A 24,253-nucleotide genomic window follows, 5' to 3' on the forward strand; every position below is an offset into this window, starting at 1 on the left:
AAAGGCAATAATTCACGGCATGTCGTGGCACGTCGTGGAGGTCAAATACAAAATTACGACAACAATATAAATATGTAAACAAAGGCTCCGCATCAACGGATAATTACCATCCGTTGGAGCGAAGACGTGGGTATTTAATTGTTTATGTCAAATTTTATAAATCTACCCTGGAAAATAATTAATTGTATGGTGATACTTGTAATTTTAAAATAACATAAGACTAAGGTAATAGGTTTAAGAATTAGTAATAAGTAAACAATAATTAAATGCTTTTTATATTAACCTGACGTAAACTAGAGTAATATAATTAGATATTACAAGTAAGACTACAGTATAGAAAATGGAAATTATGACAATGTAAATCTAACTAAATGATTTAGATAACTAATAAAACTTAAGTAAATAGCGAAATCGCGCTACAGAACGAAAAACTGATACTAATGTATCAAAGTTGATTATAATGTTATAGCCGATATTATTATAAAACGTGACGAATTGTAAAGAAAGAAATAGATAGACAAACAAATAATAACAGTATTTTAAGACAATTGTATTAAGTAATAGAATTAAGACTAAGGAAATGTATAATAGATATTAGAACTTAGAAAACTACACTTATGACAAAAAAGATTCTGATAAACAACATTAAATCGTATAATAAGAAGCAGACTATGTGTAGAAATTAAGTTAAGTCAATTGTCACACACTATGTAAATAATACTGTCTGAAAATGTCTCTGTCCCACCCATGACAGAAAATATTGGCAATAAACTCCCTCTGGGTGTGGTGTAACACCCAGAGGAAAATTGAAAAAAAAAAAAAAAAAACCTAACCTAACCTAACCTAACCTAACCTAACCTAACCTAACCTAACCTAACCTAACCTAACCTAACCTAACCTAACCTAACCTAACCTAACCTAACCTAACCTAACCTAACCTAACCGAACCTGCCCTTAACCTAACCCGCCCTTAACCTAACCCGCCCTTAACCTAACCCGCCCTTAACCTAACCCGCCCTTAACCTAACCCGCCCTTAACCTAACCCGCCCTTAACCTAACCCGCCCTTAACCTAACCCGCCCTTAACCTAACCCGCCCTTAACCTAACCCGCCCTTAACCTAACCCGCCCTTAACCTAACCCGCCCTTAACCTAACCCGCCCTTAACCTAACCCGCCCTTAACCTAACCCGCCCTTAACCTAACCCGCCCTTAACCTAACCCGCCCTTAACCTAACCCGCCCTTAACCTAACCCGCCCTTAACCTAACCCGCCCTTAACCTAACCCGCCCTTAACCTAACCCGCCCTTAACCTAACCCGCCCTTAACCTAACCCGCCCTTAACCTAACCCGCCCTTAACCTAACCCGCCCTTAACCTAACCCGCCCTTAACCTAACCCGCCCTTAACCTAACCCGCCCTTAACCTAACCCGCCCTTAACCTAACCCGCCCTTAACCTAACCCGCCCTTAACCTAACCCGCCCTTAACCTAACCCGCCCTTAACCTAACCCGCCCTTAACCTAACCCGCCCTTAACCTAACCCGCCCTTAACCTAACCCGCCCTTAACCTAACCCGCCCTTAACCTAACCCGCCCTTAACCTAACCCGCCCTTAACCTAACCCGCCCTTAACCTAACCCGCCCTTAACCTAACCCGCCCTTAACCTAACCCGCCCTTAACCTAACCCGCCCTTAACCTAACCCGCCCTTAACCTAACCCGCCCTTAACCTAACCCGCCCTTAACCTAACCCGCCCTTAACCTAACCCGCCCTTAACCTAACCCGCCCTTAACCTAACCCGCCCTTAACCTAACCCGCCCTTAACCTAACCCGCCCTTAACCTAACCCGCCCTTAACCTAACCCGCCCTTAACCTAACCCGCCCTTAACCTAACCCGCCCTTAACCTAACCCGCCCTTAACCTAACCCGCCCTTAACCTAACCCGCCCTTAACCTAACCCGCCCTTAACCTAACCCGCCCTTAACCTAACCCGCCCTTAACCTAACCCGCCCTTAACCTAACCCGCCCTTAACCTAACCCGCCCTTAACCTAACCCGCCCTTAACCTAACCCGCCCTTAACCTAACCCGCCCTTAACCTAACCCGCCCTTAACCTAACCCGCCCTTAACCTAACCCGCCCTTAACCTAACCCGCCCTTAACCTAACCCGCCCTTAACCTAACCCGCCCTTAACCTAACCCGCCCTTAACCTAACCCGCCCTTAACCTAACCCGCCCTTAACCTAACCCGCCCTTAACCTAACCCGCCCTTAACCTAACCCGCCCTTAACCTAACCCGCCCTTAACCTAACCCGCCCTTAACCTAACCCGCCCTTAACCTAACCCGCCCTTAACCTAACCCGCCCTTAACCTAACCCGCCCTTAACCTAACCCGCCCTTAACCTAACCCGCCCTTAACCTAACCCGCCCTTAACCTAACCCGCCCTTAACCTAACCCGCCCTTAACCTAACCCGCCCTTAACCTAACCCGCCCTTAACCTAACCCGCCCTTAACCTAACCCGCCCTTAACCTAACCCGCCCTTAACCTAACCCGCCCTTAACCTAACCCGCCCTTAACCTAACCCGCCCTTAACCTAACCCGCCCTTAACCTAACCCGCCCTTAACCTAACCCGCCCTTAACCTAACCCGCCCTTAACCTAACCCGCCCTTAACCTAACCCGCCCTTAACCTAACCCGCCCTTAACCTAACCCGCCCTTAACCTAACCCGCCCTTAACCTAACCCGCCCTTAACCTAACCCGCCCTTAACCTAACCCGCCCTTAACCTAACCCGCCCTTAACCTAACCCGCCCTTAACCTAACCCGCCCTTAACCTAACCCGCCCTTAACCTAACCCGCCCTTAACCTAACCCGCCCTTAACCTAACCCGCCCTTAACCTAACCCGCCCTTAACCTAACCCGCCCTTAACCTAACCCGCCCTTAACCTAACCCGCCCTTAACCTAACCCGCCCTTAACCTAACCCGCCCTTAACCTAACCCGCCCTTAACCTAACCCGCCCTTAACCTAACCCGCCCTTAACCTAACCCGCCCTTAACCTAACCCGCCCTTAACCTAACCCGCCCTTAACCTAACCCGCCCTTAACCTAACCCGCCCTTAACCTAACCCGCCCTTAACCTAACCCGCCCTTAACCTAACCCGCCCTTAACCTAACCCGCCCTTAACCTAACCCGCCCTTAACCTAACCCGCCCTTAACCTAACCCGCCCTTAACCTAACCCGCCCTTAACCTAACCCGCCCTTAACCTAACCCGCCCTTAACCTAACCCGCCCTTAACCTAACCCGCCCTTAACCTAACCCGCCCTTAACCTAACCCGCCCTTAACCTAACCCGCCCTTAACCTAACCCGCCCTTAACCTAACCCGCCCTTAACCTAACCCGCCCTTAACCTAACCCGCCCTTAACCTAACCCGCCCTTAACCTAACCCGCCCTTAACCTAACCCGCCCTTAACCTAACCCGCCCTTAACCTAACCCGCCCTTAACCTAACCCGCCCTTAACCTAACCCGCCCTTAACCTAACCCGCCCTTAACCTAACCCGCCCTTAACCTAACCCGCCCTTAACCTAACCCGCCCTTAACCTAACCCGCCCTTAACCTAACCCGCCCTTAACCTAACCCGCCCTTAACCTAACCCGCCCTTAACCTAACCCGCCCTTAACCTAACCCGCCCTTAACCTAACCCGCCCTTAACCTAACCCGCCCTTAACCTAACCCGCCCTTAACCTAACCCGCCCTTAACCTAACCCGCCCTTAACCTAACCCGCCCTTAACCTAACCCGCCCTTAACCTAACCCGCCCTTAACCTAACCCGCCCTTAACCTAACCCGCCCTTAACCTAACCCGCCCTTAACCTAACCCGCCCTTAACCTAACCCGCCCTTAACCTAACCCGCCCTTAACCTAACCCGCCCTTAACCTAACCCGCCCTTAACCTAACCCGCCCTTAACCTAACCCGCCCTTAACCTAACCCGCCCTTAACCTAACCCGCCCTTAACCTAACCCGCCCTTAACCTAACCCGCCCTTAACCTAACCCGCCCTTAACCTAACCCGCCCTTAACCTAACCCGCCCTTAACCTAACCCGCCCTTAACCTAACCCGCCCTTAACCTAACCCGCCCTTAACCTAACCCGCCCTTAACCTAACCCGCCCTTAACCTAACCCGCCCTTAACCTAACCCGCCCTTAACCTAACCCGCCCTTAACCTAACCCGCCCTTAACCTAACCCGCCCTTAACCTAACCCGCCCTTAACCTAACCCGCCCTTAACCTAACCCGCCCTTAACCTAACCCGCCCTTAACCTAACCCGCCCTTAACCTAACCCGCCCTTAACCTAACCCGCCCTTAACCTAACCCGCCCTTAACCTAACCCGCCCTTAACCTAACCCGCCCTTAACCTAACCCGCCCTTAACCTAACCCGCCCTTAACCTAACCCGCCCTTAACCTAACCCGCCCTTAACCTAACCCGCCCTTAACCTAACCCGCCCTTAACCTAACCCGCCCTTAACCTAACCCGCCCTTAACCTAACCCGCCCTTAACCTAACCCGCCCTTAACCTAACCCGCCCTTAACCTAACCCGCCCTTAACCTAACCCGCCCTTAACCTAACCCGCCCTTAACCTAACCCGCCCTTAACCTAACCCGCCCTTAACCTAACCCGCCCTTAACCTAACCCGCCCTTAACCTAACCCGCCCTTAACCTAACCCGCCCTTAACCTAACCCGCCCTTAACCTAACCCGCCCTTAACCTAACCCGCCCTTAACCTAACCCGCCCTTAACCTAACCCGCCCTTAACCTAACCCGCCCTTAACCTAACCCGCCCTTAACCTAACCCGCCCTTAACCTAACCCGCCCTTAACCTAACCCGCCCTTAACCTAACCCGCCCTTAACCTAACCCGCCCTTAACCTAACCCGCCCTTAACCTAACCCGCCCTTAACCTAACCCGCCCTTAACCTAACCCGCCCTTAACCTAACCCGCCCTTAACCTAACCCGCCCTTAACCTAACCCGCCCTTAACCTAACCCGCCCTTAACCTAACCCGCCCTTAACCTAACCCGCCCTTAACCTAACCCGCCCTTAACCTAACCCGCCCTTAACCTAACCCGCCCTTAACCTAACCCGCCCTTAACCTAACCCGCCCTTAACCTAACCCGCCCTTAACCTAACCCGCCCTTAACCTAACCCGCCCTTAACCTAACCCGCCCTTAACCTAACCCGCCCTTAACCTAACCCGCCCTTAACCTAACCCGCCCTTAACCTAACCCGCCCTTAACCTAACCCGCCCTTAACCTAACCCGCCCTTAACCTAACCCGCCCTTAACCTAACCCGCCCTTAACCTAACCCGCCCTTAACCTAACCCGCCCTTAACCTAACCCGCCCTTAACCTAACCCGCCCTTAACCTAACCCGCCCTTAACCTAACCCGCCCTTAACCTAACCCGCCCTTAACCTAACCCGCCCTTAACCTAACCCGCCCTTAACCTAACCCGCCCTTAACCTAACCCGCCCTTAACCTAACCCGCCCTTAACCTAACCCGCCCTTAACCTAACCCGCCCTTAACCTAACCCGCCCTTAACCTAACCCGCCCTTAACCTAACCCGCCCTTAACCTAACCCGCCCTTAACCTAACCCGCCCTTAACCTAACCCGCCCTTAACCTAACCCGCCCTTAACCTAACCCGCCCTTAACCTAACCCGCCCTTAACCTAACCCGCCCTTAACCTAACCCGCCCTTAACCTAACCCGCCCTTAACCTAACCCGCCCTTAACCTAACCCGCCCTTAACCTAACCCGCCCTTAACCTAACCCGCCCTTAACCTAACCCGCCCTTAACCTAACCCGCCCTTAACCTAACCCGCCCTTAACCTAACCCGCCCTTAACCTAACCCGCCCTTAACCTAACCCGCCCTTAACCTAACCCGCCCTTAACCTAACCCGCCCTTAACCTAACCCGCCCTTAACCTAACCCGCCCTTAACCTAACCCGCCCTTAACCTAACCCGCCCTTAACCTAACCCGCCCTTAACCTAACCCGCCCTTAACCTAACCCGCCCTTAACCTAACCCGCCCTTAACCTAACCCGCCCTTAACCTAACCCGCCCTTAACCTAACCCGCCCTTAACCTAACCCGCCCTTAACCTAACCCGCCCTTAACCTAACCCGCCCTTAACCTAACCCGCCCTTAACCTAACCCGCCCTTAACCTAACCCGCCCTTAACCTAACCCGCCCTTAACCTAACCCGCCCTTAACCTAACCCGCCCTTAACCTAACCCGCCCTTAACCTAACCCGCCCTTAACCTAACCCGCCCTTAACCTAACCCGCCCTTAACCTAACCCGCCCTTAACCTAACCCGCCCTTAACCTAACCCGCCCTTAACCTAACCCGCCCTTAACCTAACCCGCCCTTAACCTAACCCGCCCTTAACCTAACCCGCCCTTAACCTAACCCGCCCTTAACCTAACCCGCCCTTAACCTAACCCGCCCTTAACCTAACCCGCCCTTAACCTAACCCGCCCTTAACCTAACCCGCCCTTAACCTAACCCGCCCTTAACCTAACCCGCCCTTAACCTAACCCGCCCCCCCGGGAAATTTTTGTCCTGCAATAGTTTGAATTTGCGAAACCATAGCGCGTTTAATTCTGTGAGCACTGCCATCTATGAAGTGATTATAAACGATTGAATTGTTAGACGTACCTCTAAATGCGCTAGTTTTATGAATGCTTTTCTAACCTTTCTACTTTAATATTATTATTATTCTATAATATAAGAATTATTATATTTTTGGACATGAGTCTTTCGAGCTATATGACCTGTGCGGTTGCCGGCACGGACCTATATATACATACATACATTTAATCACGTCTTTATCCCTTGCGGGGAAGACAGAGCCAAATGTCTTAAAATGATCGATAGGTCATGTATACCTGTTTGGCGTAATGATAAAATTGAGATTGTGAGAGAAATAGTGACAGCGCTAGTCCACTGCCTAAAAGAAGAATTACATGTTAATAAGTCCTTAGTCGCCTTTTACGACATCCATTGGTAAAATATGCAGTGGTTCTATATTTTCTTTTGGTGCCAGGAATCTTACTTTAATTTGGTTTGGGCTATTTTGATCTGAGACAATTTACTCCTTATAGTTTCCTTAAAAAAGACAAACTTAATAATAATTCAAATTCGTTTACTTCTTGGAATGTCAGGACTGTACAATATTACGTAAATTCTCTACTCGTGCTTAGGCTCCTCGTCATTATGTAACGTTTTTTTTTTACTTTTTACAGATTATGATTGTCTGTGAAAAATGCTTTCAATTGTAATTGTTATAAGATATAATATATGTTTTGAACATCCTTAATAGCATGATATAAAATTGCAGACAAGGAGCCTTGCAATGAGAGAGTTGAGTCTTTGTTAGAAGTTAAGTATAGCTATACAAATTAAGTTCTTATACTTTTATTTACAATAACATTAATAAAGTTCCACGTTAGACTGGAACAACATACTTTCTCGAATAAAAAATAATTAACGTACTTAGTTATCGGCGCAACACATTTAGTTCACATCACTTATTTCATGAAGCATGTTTTAATGCGTCAAAGAATTTATTTCATATTTTGTCAGTAATCACTTTGTAATTTAACAACCGGTTCTGTGAGCAAACGCGTATACAGGGGTGACGTCATCACTTCTTGTAGAAGCCTGTAATGTCATCACTGATTCAAGAGTACATTGTGAGCACTTTGCTTGCACTAGCCACTGGAGAGGCGCGGCCTGGGAAGCGCGGCGGCGGCGAGCGCGGCGACCGCGACGAGCGCGGCGACGGGCGGCCGCGCGCGCGCGCCCGCGCTCTTGTTGCGACTTAACGTTGCTGCCATCTTGTCACCTGAAGTGAAATATATAATAATAAAATACAGTATATATCATCAATTATTCTTTGGCTGAGCATAACATTTCAATTCTTTTTTTATTTCTCTACTTTAAGTACCGTGTACGACGTAAGAACCTAGTAATATCTCTGCGTACATCGTCATGATTAAGGAACATCATCAAAACGAGCATGAAAACTCACTGCCTTCAGAGACGTAGACGTAGATGTGCGCGGGCTCGGTGTTGGCGGCGGCGCACGTGTAGTTGCCGGAGTGCGCGGGCGCGGCGGCGCGGATGCTCAGCGTGCTCTGAGTCTTGGCGCCCGGCTCCGTGGACACCGACACGCCGCGCGCCGCGTCGTAGTTGATCATCCGCGCGTTGTGATACCAAAATACGTACTGTGGCGGCACTGGACTCTGGAACATTAACATCATTGTATTTATTTTTTCCATATGAACTCTATGATGCCTCAGAATATCATCCAGAAGTTGGGGGGCATACCTTGACTCAATAACGTAAAAGTAATATGGAGTAGATTGCCTGTAATTCAGATCATCCACTTGTTCGTATAGTCACCTGGTAGAGCATTGACCACCTTTAATGCTTGGGATTAAATACATGTCTGGAGACATTTAATGCGATATTAAGGCTTACATAACAGGGCCCGGAAACACTATAAGGGTGTGACGTAGTCAGGTAAATGAAACGAGTGAATGCTCGAATAATACTACTATATTTGAAGGAATAACACAATTATATAGGTGGTACAAAGATTAACATAATAGAAGATTAAATAGGTACTTAGTCTAACCTCACATCACCGCACTTATTGAAAAAAAAAATGAATTTATATAATATATTTTTTTTTTACAGTCAAATTGATAAAATATAATCTATTTTTTACGTTTTATAATAAGGTTTTGTACGGTTTTTATGTACAATGTCTATTTTACCATACTTATTTATTATCTTACTTCTTAACAAATTATTTCTAGCCTCTTTTTGAGAAAGTTGCAAACGGTATTTCAATTCATGTGGATAGCTCTCATAATTATAAAGAGGTTCTACATCATTTGTCAGATTACTAGGGAGAGAACATTTCTTACCAAACACCAACTCGTACGGGGTGAAATCTGTTTCAGTATGAACTCCTGTATTGTAAGAGAAACACCAAAAAGGAATCCACTTACTCCACATCTCCGGGTGATTCTCTGTTTGAATACGTAGAAACGCATTCAAATGTTTGTGAGTGACTTCCAGAGCTCCTATGGACTCGTGATGGTGGGCTGTTGAGTTGAGTTGTTTAATATTTAATAATTTACATACCTCTTGAAAAATTTCTGATAAAAACTCCTTCCCTCTATCTGTAGCTATACATTTTGGCACACCATACCTGAGAATAAAATTATTAACAAACGATCTTGCTACTTCATCAGCTTTTTTGGAAATTAAGGGATAACCTTCTACATATTATGTCAGTTCGCATTGACACGTTAGTATATAAGAATAATTATCATTATCTCTTTCCAAAGGACCAACAAGATCTAAGAATACTTTTTCAAATGCAGTATGCGCTGTACTAGTAATTTCCATTGGTTCTTTCTTTGGTATTGAATGTTTTTGACGTTGACAACTGTCGCAACGTTTTACAAATTCTCTAACATCTTTATCAATACCAGGCCAGAAATAATATTTCTTTATGTTGTTTGACATTCTTCTCATACCAGCATGGCCACTGCTAGGCAAGAGATGAAAATCATTTAAAATTATTTTTCTATCATGTTTATTCTCAATTCTTTTTACATTACTTAAAATACATATACGCGGTCCGGACCTATTCTTATCGTTTTTTATTTTATCTAATAATTTTTCTATAAAAATTTCATTATCTTTACTCTTTAATATGTATATTTCTTCTAACTTTAATAAATTACAAAAATTATCTAAATCTCTCACAAATTCGCCTCGCGTCATTTGTGATTGAGAATCTAGAAATTTCACATAAATTGTTCTTTTACTTTCAATATAGCATAATATTTTATTTTCTTTTGTGATAATTCCCTCTTTTTTAAATTGTTTTAGTCCCTTAATATCAATAAGTTTTAATTCTACTGATTCTTTCGGTCTTATATGGGTACTTACGACCTTTGGTTGATCAGGCCTCAAGTCTAAAGCATCCATATCTACCGATGAATCTAGTTTATTTAATTTTCTTGCGCCCGCTCTTGTCATAACATTAATAACACTTTCGTGCATTTCTTTTAAATCATTTAATGTGATTCTAGACAATGCATCTGCAGCTGCATTTTCAGAACCTTTAACATATTCTACTTCAAAATTATATTCCTCTAATATGATTCTAAATTTCATGAGCCTACTCGAAGGATCTCTCATATTGAACAAGTATACTAGTGGTTTATGGTCTGTCAGTATTTTAAATGGGCGTCCATATAAATATGGACGAAAATACTTCACAGCCCATACTATTGCTAGCAATTCTTTTTCTATCACTGGATAATTCTTTTCACCTTTATTTAAGCTCCTACTAGCATAAGCTATTGGTCGTCCATTTTTGTTTGATAAAATTGCTCCTATAGCATTATTTGAAGCATCAGTTTGTACTATAAATTTATTTTGTTCCGAAAAATCGGGATACTGTAACACAGGTGGGCTTATTAGTAGTTCTTTTAGTTTTTCAAAAGAGTTTTGACTTTCGGTATTCCATTCAAATGGTACGCCTTTTCTAGTTAATTTATTTAAAGGATATGCGATTTCTGCAAATTTTGGTATGAATTTTCTATAGTAATTCGTGAAAGCTACAAATCTTTTTACTTCGTCTGAATTTGTAGGAACTGGATAATTTTGTACTGCAGATATTTTTGCAGGATCCGGCATTATACCTTCATTAGAAATCACATGACCTAAATACAAAATTTCTTTTTTAAGAAAATCGCATTTTACTGGGTTCAATTTTAAATTGACCTGACGTAATCTTTCAAAAACATCTTGTAAATTTTTATTATGAATTGTTAAATTACGGCCAAAAACAATTAAGTCATCTAAATAAATTAGACATTTTTCATAATTTAGACCAGCCATTGCCAATGTAATCATTCTGGAAAATGAACTTGGGCTAGTTTTAAGTCCCATTGGCATACGTGTCATCTGATACTGTCCTGAATGGAAAGCTGTAAATTTTCTACTGTTTTCATCTAAATTAACATTATAGTATCCTTGATGCAAGTCTAAATGTGTGAAATAAATGCTACCTGACAACGAGTCCAGAATTTCAGTAATATCTGGTAGTGGGAATTTATCGTCTTCAATCTGATTATTCAATTTCCTATAATCTACGACAAGCCTCCATTTTTTGTCTCCTGTTGAATCTGATTTTTTAGGTACTAACAGTATTGGACTAGACCAATCGCTCTTGCTAGGTTCAATTATCCCTTCCTCTAACATTTTATCAATTTGGCGTTTAATTTCGTCCTTTTGAGAGTATGGCAAACGATATTGTTTTGAAAAGATTGGATTTGTATTAGGTTTGACAGAAATAGTATGTGTGTATACATCAGTAGTACTTAATTTATCACCAGGGAGGTAAAATATATCTGAATATTTAGCGCAAATGTTCTCAATAGTTTTTTGTTCCTCAATATTTAAATGTTGCAATTTCATTAATGAGAAAGGTTTTTTCACTCTATTTGAATCGGTCGTTGACTTTTCAAATTCACAAATATTATAGTTACTAACTTTATCAATTTTTGGATTTATTTCTGTGAGTTGAACATCATTTTCAGTAACATTAAGTATTCTAACAGGAATCAATCCATCTTTTGGTGAACATATGGAACTTGCTAAAAATATACCATGTTTTATTTCTTGAGATAATATGACACAATCTTCATTAATGTCCGTATGTATAAAATGTATTGACTCGCTTCTAGCTGGGATCTCAAAAATAACATTACATGTATTTATTAAAGGTAAAGTAATTTTCGAATTAATAAATAATGTCAAAGTATTTTTACTGAAGTCTAATTGAGCTTTGCATCTATTTAAAAAATCACGGCCTAAAATTCCACTTCCTTTAATTGGTAAATTTTGAAAAACAAAAAACTTATGATTGAATGTTTCATTATTAAAAGTTAATGGTAAAAATAAGTATCCTATTGCTTGTACACTTCCACCTAAACCGTTGATTGTTACATTCTCCTTATGGATTGGAATGTTACATTCTATAGCATGTTTATACGTACATGCCGATATTGATGCTCCAGAATCTACTAAAAAATATTTTTTGTTATAATTATTACATGATGATGAAAGTAAAGAAATATAACAATTACTATCACTGGCTAAAATAAATTTTTCACTATTCCTCACGAAAAAACTGATTCAAAGAAAGTTCTGACTCTTCAAATTTTTCGAAATTATTATTATCATTATCATGCATTAAATGAATATTACGATTATTACGCATCCCTTGATTTCCTCTAGTTGAATTAAAAAATTTACCTCTCTGCTGTGGACCTCCGCTACTTCCTCGCGTGTACTGACCTCGTGACCCTTGTCCTCGAGAAGCTAGATGAGCTGCTTGCTGTCCTCGAGCTCTTCCTCTATGTACAGGATAGCGGCAACGTCCTCCACGCCAGCTTCTATAATAATTTGAACCATTGTTGAAATATTTATTATGGTATGGTTTCTTGTACATACCCATGATTTCTCCAGATGTTGAAGGAATTGATACTTCTTCATCTTGGGCTGCCTGTACAGCATCTTTAAGTGAACTATAATTCCTGGCAGAAATAATCGTACTAAGTCGACGATTACGCAAGCCGTCAGCAAATTGCTTAACAGCCATTTTTTCATTAATAGGTTTTAATATTTTATAGCATTGATCATTCCCGTCAGCTTGCGTTATCGTTAAATCAACAAATAGTTCCGTTATTTCTTTACCATAGTCAGCAATTGACAAGTCATTTTGTCTAATTTTTTGTAATTTATTTTGTATTGCCGTTGCAGCTTTCTTACACAATAATACATTTCTCATATCAATAATTAACTCATTAACTGATTCATATTTTGATTTTAATTTTAACTTAGCTTCAGGAGAAAGCCTACTTTTTAATACGAAATTAATTAAATTTTGTTTACATGTATCTTCTTTCAATAAAGTATTATAATATTCAATGTTATCAATCAACTGTTTTGTATTCGACTCCTCATTTGTCATAATAGGTAAAAGATTTAACGCCGTTTTTAAATCAAAAGAATTCATGTTGAACGATGACTTCGGCTTATCACTATTACACAACACTAAAATATTTTCATGTAACTCTAAAAATCGACTACAATAATTTTTGATTAATATAATATCATCCGAACTATAATATTTTCTCTTAAGTTTTTCTTCAAAACCTATCAGCCACGTCTCATATTTCTCATAGATTGCATTAATCTCATTTAATTTGTTTACTAACACTTTTTCCGTTCTTCGACTGGCTCCTAATTTAATTAAATATACTCTAATTTTCTTTAATTCCTCATACAATGATATAATAGTTTCCATTAGTCACTTACCACCATAACGTAGAGTAAAATATTCTTGTACCTGTGCACATAAAGAACATAACACATTAAAAAATAAATAAAAATAGACTTTAAAATATAATCGCGATTACAATTAACACTATCAAGTCCAAAGTTCAGTCACAGTGCATCATCCGTCCGTCCGTATATGGAAAGTCGCTGCATTCCTTACCGGTGACCTATATCTCGTACATAAAATTATTATTAGGATATTTGATTATATATTTAAGATACTTTTTTTTTTTTTTTTTTTAAGTAGATTATTGTATTTTATTATTTTCACTTTTTTTTTTTTTTAATATTTATTTTTATATAATAAATTTTCACTTTTGAAATATATTTATGCACTTTTATTTTTATTTATTTTTTACACCATTTCTTTTGAATAGATTTTTTGGGGTGGGTTAAGGTCTTCCAACTGTCGCCGGAAAAGTGATCTTCTTATAGTCGCCCGATTTATCTCCTTAACAATCCATTTTCTATGGCATTTTCTATATAGTCGATATATGAAGAACAGCACGCCACACAGTATAATTAACAGGATAACACACAGGATAATATTTGTGGTGCTCATATGAAAACGAATTTGTTCTGTAGTTGCTTTATTATCGCCAGCCGCAGCATTCTGGATGACCAGGGTTTCTTCTTTAGACTGTGGGGAGCCCATTATTTTTGTGAAATTTTTTATTCACGTGTACACTAGCGTTTAGTCCGAAACAAAGATAGAACTGGTAGTTTTCCATTGTCCTTATTAACGATTACACGAGTAACGTCTCAAATTCGCGGCGCGGTGGAAGATTCCATAGGCAGGGTCGCCATATAAGGGTGTGACGTAGTCAGGTAAATGAAACGAGTGAATGCTCGAATAATACTACTATATTTGAAGGAATAACACAATTATATAGGTGGTACAAAGATTAACATAATAGAAGATTAAATAGGTACTTAGTCTAACCTCACAACACTTCTGTGGAGGGTGCAACCGGGAACACACAGAGATGAGAGAGAGTTGACAATAATTACACACCTTCTCTATGATGCAGACGAGGTTGATGGCGGAGCCGGCGTCCACGTGGTGCTCGTCGGCGCCCAGGATGAAGGCCTCGGGCACCGCGATGTGCAGGTGCACCAGCCGCGACAGCGTGCCCGCGCCCGTCGACACCTGCACCACACACACACACACACACATCATACACTAAACTATATATTGGGAGATATGTGGCTGTTCGTGAATGTTAAAGGAATAGAAGCTAAATAAATAAAGCAATAAACCGCTAGCCTTATAGTTGCGGATCGAATAACGCTTACGGCAGCTAGGAATACACTTGAATGAAGGAGAACAGTCAAATTGTTATCTATACTCACTTGACATTCGTAGGTGCCGTTGTCTCTCTTCTGAACATATTTGATTTGCAAGATCCAGTCATCAGATCCCTCGCTGTGTAGGACCTGCGGGGGATTATTTTAAAATATAAATCTACGGTCTACATCCTGCTGTGGTTTAATACGGCTTTAACAGAAGAAGAAAATCCATTGAGAAAATAAAATAACTATTCAGCTCATGAGTTCGTGTCACTTTTCGGCTTTATATTTTTGAATTTTCCCTGTTCTCTATTTTTCGTGAGTAAATAATTGCTACGGGATACTACATTTACAACAGCCTCATTATAATCGGTTATTCCAAGAGACAACGTACAATCCCTTCAGTGAGAACTCTTAGTCTTCTGTACTCGTACCTGGAAGCGCTCGTCGTTGGTGTACATGAGCACGCCCGAGCTGATGATGTGCCAGTCTCTCCGCCGCACCCACGACACGCCGCGCTCGCCGAGGTTGCGCACGGGGCAGTGCAGGAAGGCGAGCGCGCCCAGCTGCGCGACCACGTCCTCCTGGGTGTTGTTGATGGTGGGCTGTCGCAGCGCGTGCAGCGCGTCCAGCGAGCCGAACCAGAGCTCGCGCCACGCCGGCACGCCCGCCACCTCGGCCAGCTGCAGCGCGTCCAGGCCGTCCCCCGCGGCCGCCAGCACGCCGCTCTCCGCGCCCTCCGTGTGCGTCTCCACGGACACGATGCCGCGTGTTCGACGCTCTGTTTATAAATAGTATCTCATGTACAAGTTTGGTCCATTAGTAGATTTTATAACAACGATAAACACTTAATTTAATAATTAATAAAATACATACGATAGTGTCGCGGTGCCGGCTGGTGCGGCGCGCCGGCCGCGGTCGCAAGCGCGGCGAGCAGCGCCAGGCCCAGCAGCGGCCGCGCGACACACATTCCGCCGCTGCTCAGTGCCGTCCGCTGCACGCCCCGCCACACGCCCCGCTGCGCGCAGAACACAATGTGACCTCTAGCGAGGGTCGCGCGGTCGGACGCACTCCTCCATCCTTCTGAAATTTAATTTCATTCAAAATTCAAACAACTTCTGATTCACGGGATTACCTATAAGAATTTGAAGGGATTAATGAGATCCTGAACCACGGGAGTAGCTAAAAGAATAAGAAGGGACTCATGAGGTTGTTTGTAATGATTTAATCGTTTTTGTTTCTTTAAGTCGAATTGCATATGGAACCGACTAAATATTTTTGTATTCAATGAAAGTTATATCTAACTTAACTTAAGCTTAGTGAAAGACTTTTAAAGATATACCATTTTAGAATTAATAAACAAGAGTCTGGTGCCTGTATTTGGTACACTATTACATACATAACATAATTACCACGTCTATATCTCCTGCGGGGTTGACAGAGCCAACAGTCATCAAAAGACTAAAAGCTAGGCCTTGAGTCGTTTGATTTTTGATTTCAGCTGTTTGGTTTAATGATAGAATTGACATTCAAATAGTGGCAGGCTGCTAACCCATCGCCTAAAAGAGGAGTCACCTTATTCGACATACATTGGGGCAGAAATATTTTTGCGAGGTGCTGGGACGAAAAACTATTCCAGCGAAACTCACAAAGTTTTTCATTCCATTCATAATGTTTTATTTAGGATATTTTTGCTACTTGAAACCAATGAACACAATGTTTATTGTCTACTTGGACAATACGATTGCTTATTTTTCATTTACAAACTTTATATATTTACAATATTTTTTTCTCTATGGAAACGAACCGTAATAGTATAATAGATTTATATTAAAGTTTAGTGTGTCGTTAAATTGGAGAAACAAGTTGTAGGCAATATTGTACGGAGCGACGGCCATTTACGATTGTTAGCTATTGTAAGTGATGCGAAAGGGTTATCGTAACGGCGGGACGCGTGGTGAGGCGGGTGACGGCGGGTGACGGCGGGGCTGGCGGGGGCGGGGCGCGTGCGGGCGACGGGTCGTGTGATGGATCACCGCCGCAGAGATTGATGTGTTTTTTACGAGCCTCTCCGACGCACGGCGAGTCACACGCTGTGCCACAGCTTTTATACATCATAATCATATTCCGCGGATATATTTGAATTATGTCATTTTCAATAGTGCCCAGCAATGTGCGAGAAGCGTCCGGCACTAACTCCGGAAATAGCTTTGTTCTAGTGGCAGTTCTACATTTCATTTAGATACACGTAAATCAATGTACACAATAAAGTTCACTATAGCACCCATAGTATAGGGATTTTATTTTGTATATCCCATTATCTGTGTCAGAAGTCTGTCCGTCAGAATTGGAACATTTCTTGCCCGTTATCCCAAAAGCCCCTACTGTATTACCTACCCCACGTATTGCGGGTGCAGACCCGACTTCTGCGCGGACAATTTGGTCGTTTCCTGCACTTTATCGCTTCAACTTCTAAGATACTTCAAAATCCAAAGTGATTGCTCTAATTTTACAAATAGGTACAACAAAAAGAAAAATTTAATTAAGTTACTCTAAAATATACATTGATATTTTCAATAAATGATGAAGCTTATATAAATAAATGTAAATTGTATGTATTGTATTGCTTAGTGAAACCTTTAAACCGTTGAAATGGGTCATATGACCAGAATTAATACATCAATTATGCAACGTATCGAAAAGGAGTCTGAAAAATAACCTGAATGAAGAACCTAGAAAATAACGTCACAGAACGAAATTCAGTCATGTAAGTAATAAATTCATTCGGCCATAATAATTCATATCCTTTTTCGACCTTATTAATTGTGAACAAAGTTTTCTTGTAGTAATAAAAAACATGTACCAAAAGTCAAATTCACAACAGAGATAATAATGTCCAAAATAAAAGTTTAATTTGAAAAATAGTATAACTAGCGACCCTTTGTAGCATCTAACATTTCAAACGGGAACCAAATCCGTCCACAATTTTCCGAGATAAGTGCATATACACGGACAGAGTAAATAGTGATTAATATGTAGTGATAGTGATGATAGTGCTCCCTATAAAATATGCGTTGGGACTTTGAACTAAAAAGGCGATGCTGAAAATAAGTAAGTAATAAAATGCGCACTTCGGCATCATCTGTTCTCTCATAAATCAAACCGCTGTAAATGACATGTTGACACTAGTTCGCTGGCGTTGTCGCCAAACATACATCAAGTATGTGGAGAGAAAATAAATGAGTTACCAGAATAATTTGAATTCAAAAGAGAATCCTAATGAAATCCCAGAACGGTGATACGATACAGTACGTGAGTATAATGGGCCATGAGAATTCATTGCTTGCCATTTTAGTAACGAACAAGTTATTTTAACTTTTCGTCAACATTTAGTTGCTGTGCTTCAGAGGTCGAGGTTCAGTCGCCCTCGACCTTGGAGCTCCATTAGAGGCGCGAGAAAGTCAATTTGTTCAAACTTAATTCATTCAATTCATTTACCGTCTTTGAAATATAACAGTCGCCGAAGTTAGCTTCAATGGCCCCGAGCCCGCTCGCGCGCTCGGCCTCCCGCCGGCGCGGAGTGGCTGGCAACCCCGGTCGATAGTTATGGCAATGTTTCGGAACTCATTTACAATCCTATGGAGATATAAACTCTATAGTCTGTTTATATAAGAAAAATCTGAGTGTAAGTTCGAATACCTATTAGTACTTAATGATGTTCACGCGGTTTACAAAACATGAGTTTACACTTATTCCGTTAAAAAGAAATATCAGTTTACTGATCGGTATGACGATTCAGTACTTAATAATATTGTCCTTTTTGTTTCAGAAAATTAATCGAATATATTCATACAACCCTAGTACTGGCATGTTCGAAAGTTTCTTTAAAATTCTTTATTGCAGAAAATAGTAATTACAAGAATATTGAAAAACAAGAATGTAACAATAGGCTATTTGAGTGTAATAAAAATATAATATCTTTATGTCATCAGTCTTAATATTATTTTTTGGAGCGATTTGTAATATCGCAAGATAAAAATATTGCATTATTTTAACAAAATCCGTCTCCAAAAATTATGTTTTTTTTTTGTGCAGCTGTCACGTGGCTAAAAACGACCGTAAATGGCTATTTCTATTATGACGTAGATTACGCATAAACAGACTGTGGGTCGTACAGTTCCTTGGTGTTCGCTATTATTTTTCAAGAAAGTGTTTTATCGCTCAGGATTGCTTAGATAACAAAGGTATTTAATAATGGAAACCAAATTCGAGAAAACTGACAGTCGAAACCTACCAAAAGTGGACGCAATAAGGGTCCATCGTGTAAAATAATTTTCTTGCAAAAGCCCATTTTCTGCTGGTAGTAGTTTTTCATATCTTTTTCTATCTGTAATGAAACAGCATATTTTTGAACATAACTAAAGATTTAGCTGGTACTCAAACAGTTGGAAATTGCATTCTAACCTCCAATATATTACAAGTTATAAGAGCTTATCTTCGTAAATAGTCACATCAAAGTGGCCTTCCCATGGTCTTCTTCTGGTGTTTTTTTGTTTGGTGATATATCATCAGGTATACGCCGAACAAGCTAAAACCACGTCTTGCGAATATTCAAATCCATTGGATCCACAGAAAAAAACAGTTTCGTAGGAGTTTTTATTGTTGTATTAGTGCATTGAGGCACTCCACAACATTTATAGGAACTCATTTTAATAATTTTCACACATATGACGTGGCACAAGTTAAATAAAACAAGAGAAAATCAAAACTATTGGAAACACCAACAAGCTCTGTATGATATTTATGCGAAATCTACGTCACTGCATGTCATGGCTGCCTTATGGGTAAAAGTAGCGTTTTGGCGGCATATTTGAATATTGCATTTTCTTTTTCGATTTTTTAATAAAATAGCTAAAATAAAGACAGAAAAGTATATTTTTGGGCTCCTTTCTAAACAAATAAATACCCAAAGATAGTTTTTAGAACTTTGTCAAATAGGCTATTGCGGACTTATCCTCAGAAGAGATCTCTTCTCAAAAGTTTGTATGATTCTTTATTATTATTTTTTTTCTTATTTAAATAGTTTTCTAAGGCTCATCAATTAAATTTACAAAACATGCATTTAATTTATATTTTGTTAATGTAACAAATAAACGATTTTTCTTTCTTTCTTTCTTTCTTTCTTTCTTTCTTTCTAGTCCTGCTCTTACTGAAGAATGACATAAGTATATATTTTTAATTTATGTATTATATAATTAATTTTCACTATCGTTTTCATATATGTACCTGAATTTGAGTAAATAAATCTGTATGCGATGAATATCGCCGGACCACGACGATGCCCTCGCTGGACCCGAGGCTGAGCAGCGTCGATTACTGTACAGTTATACTCGTATTACAGGATAATGTATTCGCATTGTAATGTTATTATACCCATTCCCCGACCTCGCGTAACGATGACCTTGTTCCAAGTCATTTCTTCCAAATCAAAAACTGAATGTGTTTTATACTTTTAAGAAGTACAAGAGACACCCTCTCAAGGCACCGTTCTCAAGCTTAACGGTAGCTACGTTTTAGGACCTCATAGGTTGGTTAGCCGCCTTGTACGTACACACGGGTAAGGCAAACATTGTTGTCCCATCACGAGCTCGTGAGCGACAGCGCGCACGTGGCGCGGTCGAGCTTGCTGCTTGCGGACGATCAATATTTTGTTTTCTTGTTTGTCCCAGTTTCATCTTCTATCAATGAGAGCGTTTTATCATTTTATAAACACTGGACTGTGTTCTCTTATAGGAACACCTCCTCCTATTTTTAGAAAACGATGTTCTTTATCTTAAGCCGCTTTGGTAGGCGCGACTGTAGGTAGCCTAGAAGCTTGTTGATAAGAGTGGACTTCAAGTTTCCCCCCTTTATTTTTTAAGCAGTTAACAAATAAGTTAAGAAGTACATTCTTTTTCAACTGTCTCCACATTAACATATTCGTCAATCTCGACAATATATATTTTTTTTAAATTGAGATGTGAATCGCTGCAGGTTTCCCAAAGTTGTAAGCTATAGGTCCATATCGGTTTTTGATTACCACCATGTTAAAATCTCAAATCTATCATTAAGCCAAAACACCTGAACGTGGTCTATCTGTCTTTTGAAAACTGTTGGCTCTGTCTACCCCGCAAAGGACAAAGACGTGATTATATGTATGTTCAATTCAAGTTCTCAATGACTTATATTGTTGCATGCAATAAGCTATCGCAGGTTCCGCTACTTTTGCCATGATTTAGGCATTTGAGTCGCCGACCAGGATGCATTTTGAATTATTGAACGCTCTTTTTAGGGTATGGGAACATCAGTCAATATTTATAGCGTAGCAATGTTGCAGACACGCCTCAACGTTTTGTCACAACTCTATGTTCATGCGAACTCAAATTATTTGATGCCTTTTAATAAAAAAGTAGAGCTTACGATAAATGAAGGGTAATGTAAAGTTTGATGCTGTGCAATTACATCTCCCAAAGAAATGAACAGAGTTAAAAATACGGTTTTTTGGTAGCGAAGTTCTGTAGTAAGTTACACCACCGGAGTACTATAAATAATTACGGGTCTAGTATTTTAGCCAGAATTGAGTCTACTTGGTTAAACGTTGTTACGAGGCCAACAAGTAATAATAATAAAGTTGTAAGTTTTGTGCTAGTAAGTAAGTACTTTAACTACAGTTTGTTATTTTATCTTCGTTTATCTTATAGCAAAGGTTTGAGTTCCACCATGAGATAATGACGTAACGACTGTCCTAAATATTTTTTAATCCAGTTATCATAAGACAACATCGTGGGATGCAGTTATCATTTACATTCCTACATTTCAATGAGATAAGTAGTCCCTTCCGTAACCTAGCTGACAGATCGTTGAATATCAATACACTCTGCTCAACCGGTGGTGCTCGATAGTTTCTTTTTCATCGTAAATAGACTATTGTAATGTGCATCTGCCTGAACCCAATCGGATTTGCCCATTTCTAAAAACATACATCACCTATCAACATTTTACCCAAAGGATATTTTTCTTCAATTCCATCATTAAGCCGAACAGCTGAACGTGGCCTTTCAGTCTTTTCAAGACTGTTGGCTCTGTCTACCCCGTTAAGTGATAAAGATGTATTGTGTATGTAAAAATGTTTCTCTGAGAGGTAGGCAGTCTTCATCCATATTCGTAAATAATTTCATGCAAATGTTGAGATGGTTCGGTCATGTGGAGAGGATGAATGAAAACAGGTTGACTAAGCAGATATACATGGAGAGTGTGGAGGGAAAGGTCGGGGTGGGAAGACCTAGACGAACATATCTTGATCAAATTAAGGACGTCCTGGTAAAGGGTCAGGTCAAAAGTACCCGAAACCGCCGAGCTTGCATGAAGAGAGTTATGAATGTGGATGAAGCAAAGGAAGTATGCAGGGATCGTGGCAAGTGGAAAGAGGTAGTCTCTGCCTACCCCTCCGGGAAAGAGGCGTGATTTTATGTATGTATGTATTTCATGCATAAAACTCCCGAAGCCTACATGAACGGACTTCACTCTCCGGACGAACGCTCCGGAGCCACCCGCTGGTCGAGCTTATGACTAAACTTCCGACGGTAATATTCGGCCTGGGCCGGAAATACCCATAAAGTTCCCGTTAAATTTGTATTAAATTAGGCAACTTACAAGCTTCAATATAGGGTTATCCAAATAAAAGAAATAATGGGTACTCTAACTTACATAAAGTTTAAAGGTAGTATAGTCATGAAGGAAAAATCACTTTCATCATTTGATTATTTCACTTTTAATACTCAATTATTTATTGTATATCATGTGTCTTCAATGGGTTTAATCAATTGACTTATATCACTGTTAAAAAAAATGTAATGAGCAAGAAGAATGTTTTAATTTAATATAATAAAAGTGCCAAATTACTTGAAAAGTATTATCTTGCTGGTACAAGACTCAAGATTTAGCTCGTGGTGTTCCACAGTGTCGTATCCCGGTCTGTGCGCCGGGAGGGGGCAATCCAGAGGGTCACATCGCGAGCGCACTGTCACTTCGTCAAAAACACTCGCGTCGGCAGCGTGATCCGCGCGTCCGGAGGCAGCAGCAGCAACACGTGCGTCCGCGGCGGAGGCCGCAGGGGTACTGACGGACGAGCCCCGCGCCGCGCGCCGGGGATCCGATGCGGCCGTAACGTACACCCAGAGCCGGGTGCTACGCGAGCGCTCGTAGACGCTGCTACGATGTAGCTCTTCGTAGCACTTGGAAATGCTACGAGACGAGCCCGGGGTACGCCCTTGACCATAGATACTGGATTTGGTGAGTAAGGTTTTTAAACGAAGCGACTAGAGTTAATAATGGGAACTAGAAATTAAAATGGATCATTTTCAGGTATTAAAAGAACTAAATTGACCTATATATTCAATACAGAACTCGATCAGTTTAGGTACCTAAACTGATCTAGTTCTGTATTGAATTAAAGATAGACAAAATAAGAAATAACTAAGTGTTTCAAATGTTTTCATTTAACCATTGATAAACATATCATAAAAACGTTATCAAATCATTATAATTGAATCATTAGAAATCAAATGATAAGAACACATGCCAATGTACACAACATAAAAATGTAGCAGTCCTTATTGCAATCGCACCGCACATGTACATACGCCTTAACAACATCGCGAAAAATACTAACAGACCTCAACTAACTAGATTTTTCAATTTACTTAGTTGAAAGTTTCTAGTAAAAATGTAGTGTACATAAAAAGGCGCTTAGCTCTTTGCTCAGCCGAGGTCCTTATCGACTGTAGCGCTGAAGTGCGGGCGCCGGTGGTGGGGGTGGGGGTGGGGGGAGTGGGGCGGTGTGACGTCACTCGCGCCGCTCGCCGGTGATATTGGGGCAGCGAGGTGACTCGCGGAATCACTTTCTGTTTCTTGACGAAGGTCTTGTCAGTGGAGATAAGTGCAGTCGATGAAAAATTATATTCCAAAATGTTTGGAATATTTCTCCTTGATTATGAAATCCTATGTAACTGTTGGAGAACTCTCTTCTGAGTGAAGTAAGGTTTTAAAAATGTTTGCTTAATAGTTTTTCTGTAACGCATTAAAATAATATACTACGCTATCGTTTTAATTTTTTTGTATAGAATTTTGTAGGATCATTAATTTATAAGGGCATCTCTGCTCATGGCCCTGGTAGAACTATTAATATATTCCATGGTGACTACCATTGGATCACCAGCCGGCCACCACTCAAAGCCATTCCCAGCTATAATAGTGTTTTCAATCGTTTTGTGCACACACGTCTCGCAAACCGAGCCATCAAAGCCGCGTATTGAATTGCAAATCCGGTCCGCAACGCGCCGCGCCGCACCGCTCGCGATCGTCCGCAATATGGCGGCTGCAATTCGTGGCCATTTAAATAATAAATATTGGATCTCTGACGAGGCCGTTTC

General features: G+C 41.3%; 2 protein-coding genes across 2 annotated transcripts; both read right to left on the bottom strand.

Annotated features, from left to right (window-relative positions):
- Positions 1-7,771: 7,771 nt before the first annotated feature.
- On the bottom strand, positions 7,772-22,867 carry LOC106136586 (zwei Ig domain protein zig-8). The gene is made up of 7 exons (XM_013337180.2): positions 22,725-22,867; positions 15,660-15,866; positions 15,218-15,564; positions 14,847-14,930; positions 14,509-14,643; positions 8,092-8,305; positions 7,772-7,905 (listed from the first exon to the last, which is right to left on the bottom strand). The coding sequence occupies exons 2-7, from the start codon at positions 15,751-15,753 to the stop codon at positions 7,772-7,774; spliced, it is 1,008 nt and encodes a 335-aa protein (XP_013192634.2). The 5' UTR covers positions 15,754-15,866; positions 22,725-22,867.
- Positions 12,265-13,716, bottom strand: LOC132902865 (uncharacterized). The gene has a single exon (XM_060949696.1). The coding sequence runs from the start codon at positions 13,459-13,461 to the stop codon at positions 12,265-12,267; it is 1,197 nt and encodes a 398-aa protein (XP_060805679.1). The 5' UTR covers positions 13,462-13,716.
- Positions 22,868-24,253: the final 1,386 nt, after the last annotated feature.

The sequence above is a fragment of the Amyelois transitella genome, chromosome 19, assembly GCF_032362555.1.
Source record: "Amyelois transitella isolate CPQ chromosome 19, ilAmyTran1.1, whole genome shotgun sequence".
Classification (NCBI taxonomy): domain Eukaryota; kingdom Metazoa; phylum Arthropoda; class Insecta; order Lepidoptera; family Pyralidae; genus Amyelois; species Amyelois transitella.

Excerpts from the sequence above, each read along its gene's own strand:
- LOC132902865 (XM_060949696.1), bottom strand. The coding sequence starts at position 13,461 with ATGGAAACTATTATATCATTGTATGAGGAATTAAAGAAAATTAGAGTA.
- LOC106136586 (XM_013337180.2), bottom strand. The coding sequence starts at position 15,753 with ATGTGTGTCGCGCGGCCGCTGCTGGGCCTGGCGCTGCTCGCCGCGCTT. Across the intron at positions 14,931-15,217 it reads CCAACGACGAGCGCTTCCAG|GTCCTACACAGCGAGGGATC; the intron begins GTACGAGTACAG and ends AATCCCCCGCAG. Across the intron at positions 14,644-14,846 it reads ACGGCACCTACGAATGTCAA|GTGTCGACGGGCGCGGGCAC; the intron begins GTGAGTATAGAT and ends TGTGTGGTGCAG.